General features: G+C 32.6%; 1 protein-coding gene across 1 annotated transcript in view; it reads left to right on the plus strand.

Annotated features, from left to right (window-relative positions):
- The window catches only part of LOC118443727 (uncharacterized), a 38,717-nt gene that overhangs the window by 20,535 nt on the left and 15,682 nt on the right, over nt 1-2,500 (plus strand). Inside the window, exons 7-8 of the mRNA XM_035871115.2 lie at nt 1-43; nt 1,226-1,391. The exon at nt 1-43 is cut by the window's left edge and continues 88 nt beyond it. Of these exons, the coding sequence (XP_035727008.2) occupies nt 1-43; nt 1,226-1,391 (209 nt within the window). The remainder of the gene's footprint in view (nt 44-1,225; nt 1,392-2,500) is intronic.

Consider the following 2,500-nt stretch of genomic DNA (forward strand, 5'->3'; position numbering starts at 1 on the left):
CTTAAAAGAAAGCGCTGCCATCAACCAAATATTGGGAAGACGAGTGAGTAATAACGTTCTCTCGATTAATCGTCTTACTATTAAGACCAATGTTTTTCTCTACGTTCGAAACGAAGATAATTATTTACTCATCAAAAACCTATTACAAATTACGATAATCATTTCGTTATATCCATTCGATTTTATAAAAAGAAAAATAAAAAAATAAAAAGTAAAAGGAAAATTCAATCTCCGATTCGAACGCAAGATGAAAAAGAAGTAGTTAATATTCGTCCAAGTCAATATCTCCTCCGGAATGTCTTTCATCCGTACATTCCCCGAGATTATCGTTTTCAATCAACCTCAGATTAGTCGTAACTGACGCATAAAATGGATCGCTAAAAATCCGCTTTCGCTTGAAAAGAAAGGAAGAAGGAGAAAAAAAGAAAAAGAAAAAGAGAAAAAAGAACGAAGAAAAAAAGAAAAAAAAAAAAAAAAAAAAAAGCGCGCGCAACAAAGATAGAAGGAAGAGATGTTGGCTTGTCGGCGAGAAAGAGTTTGAATGTTTTCAGATATCGAAAGAAAAAAAAAAAAAAAAAAAAAAAGAAAAAAAAACAGAGAAAAAAAACAGAAAAAAAAACAGAAAAGAAACCAGAAAAAAAAACAAGACTAAAAAAAAAAAATATATACATAAGTATTATTATTAATCATAATAATAATAACGAGAGACAAAACGAGAGAAAGTCCCTTTAACGCATCTCGATAATGCATGCGTCTTTTTAACACCTTTGGAATACATATATATATAAAATATATATTATTCGCGTGTGTTGTTTTTCGAAAGAGATATATATATATACTAACCGTATACCTGCTAGTATCTCAGTACGTATAGAGCATTGTAGGTGGGATCTAAGGAAATCTCAGTACGCCGTAGATCTCTCTGTTCGTGGGTTATGGGGAAATTGGGGAAAGGTGGGGGGGGGGATTGTTGGGAAGGGGGTGGGCCGAGGGTAAAGGGAGGGAGTAAATGACGAGGGTTGTTGTACGAGATATAAATACGATAGAAGAGGGTCGCGTCGTCTACCTAGCCGATGATCTCTGTGTGTTGTTCTATATCGGCGGCGGCCTCTATCTATCTTTCGAGATAAAATAATAATATGTTCAATTGGGAGACACGGTGCACGGTTAAATACTGTGAGAGTGTGAATCTGTGAATCTGAATTTTGGGGGTATGATCACGCAGTGGCACTCGCTAAGCCGGGAGGAGCAGGCGCGGTATTATGAGGCGGCCAGGCAGGAGCGCCATCTGCACCAGCAACGATACCCCGGCTGGAGTGCCAGGGATAACTACGGATATGGCAGCAAGAAGAAGAAGAGGAAGAAAGAGCGCTCCGCAGATCCCACCGGAGGTACCACTTTCCAGTGCTAGAACAGCAGGCCCTTAATAATTCATTATATAATAATTAATAGTACCTACTGGTTCATTGAAACGATCAAAGTCTCTGTGCGTTTATTTTTGTTTACTTTTTTTTTTTTTTTAATATTTTCTTTTATTTTTTTTTTTATTTTTTTTTTTTTCTATTTCAGTTGTCGTTTCACTTACGATGATTTCTTATTTTTTGTTTTTTTTTTGGTTGCTTATTATTGTTATTTTCCTTATTTTTTTTTTTTTTTCTTTTTTTTTTTATTATTATTTTCTCTTTTATGTTGATTATTTTCTTTTTATTTTTTTTTTTCAAATTTCCTTTGTTTCTTTTATTCTCGATGCATTATTTTTTTTTTTTTGATTCTTTTTTATTTTATTTTTTTATTTTTTTTTATTTTCTATTTTTTTATTTTTTTTTTTTTTTTTTTTTGTTTTCTTGACATTCACTCTATCGTACGGACTATTTATCGACCGTCGTCTTTCGGATATATTTATAATATATATATATATATATTTATACATATATATATACACATATATATATATATTATATATTTGTTCGAACACATATATACATGTGTATATGTATGTATATATATGTATATATATATATATATATTGTGTATATTTATATATATATATATATACACATTTTTTAATCGTTTTCCGACTGAATTGGATTGGATTGTCTGTGGGGATTGTGGAATGTGGCGCAGCAGAGAAAAAAAATGGACTCTCGCGGCATGCAATGCAATCTTTTTTAATTATCTGGCCAACTCCCTAAAGCGGTATTCGTTCTCGGAATAAAAACCTGCTAACTTGATGATGATAATGATTATAATGATTATGACGATTATGATGATGATGATGATGATGATGATGATGATGATGATGATGATGACGATGATGATGATTATAATGATGATTATTATTATTATTATTAACGAAAATGCGAGAGCGTCAAAACCGGAATGCCTTAGGCATACGGGATTATTGTGTCTGGTAGAGGGGCACATATCTCGTACGATTGATTCGATTAATCAATCGATCGTTCGATCAATCGATTAATCGCACTATCGCCCGAGTAGAAAT

The sequence above is a fragment of the Vespa mandarinia genome, chromosome 1 (assembly GCF_050613455.1).
Source record: "Vespa mandarinia isolate Hongniang chromosome 1, ASM5061345v1, whole genome shotgun sequence".
Classification (NCBI taxonomy): Eukaryota; Metazoa; Arthropoda; class Insecta; order Hymenoptera; family Vespidae; genus Vespa; species Vespa mandarinia.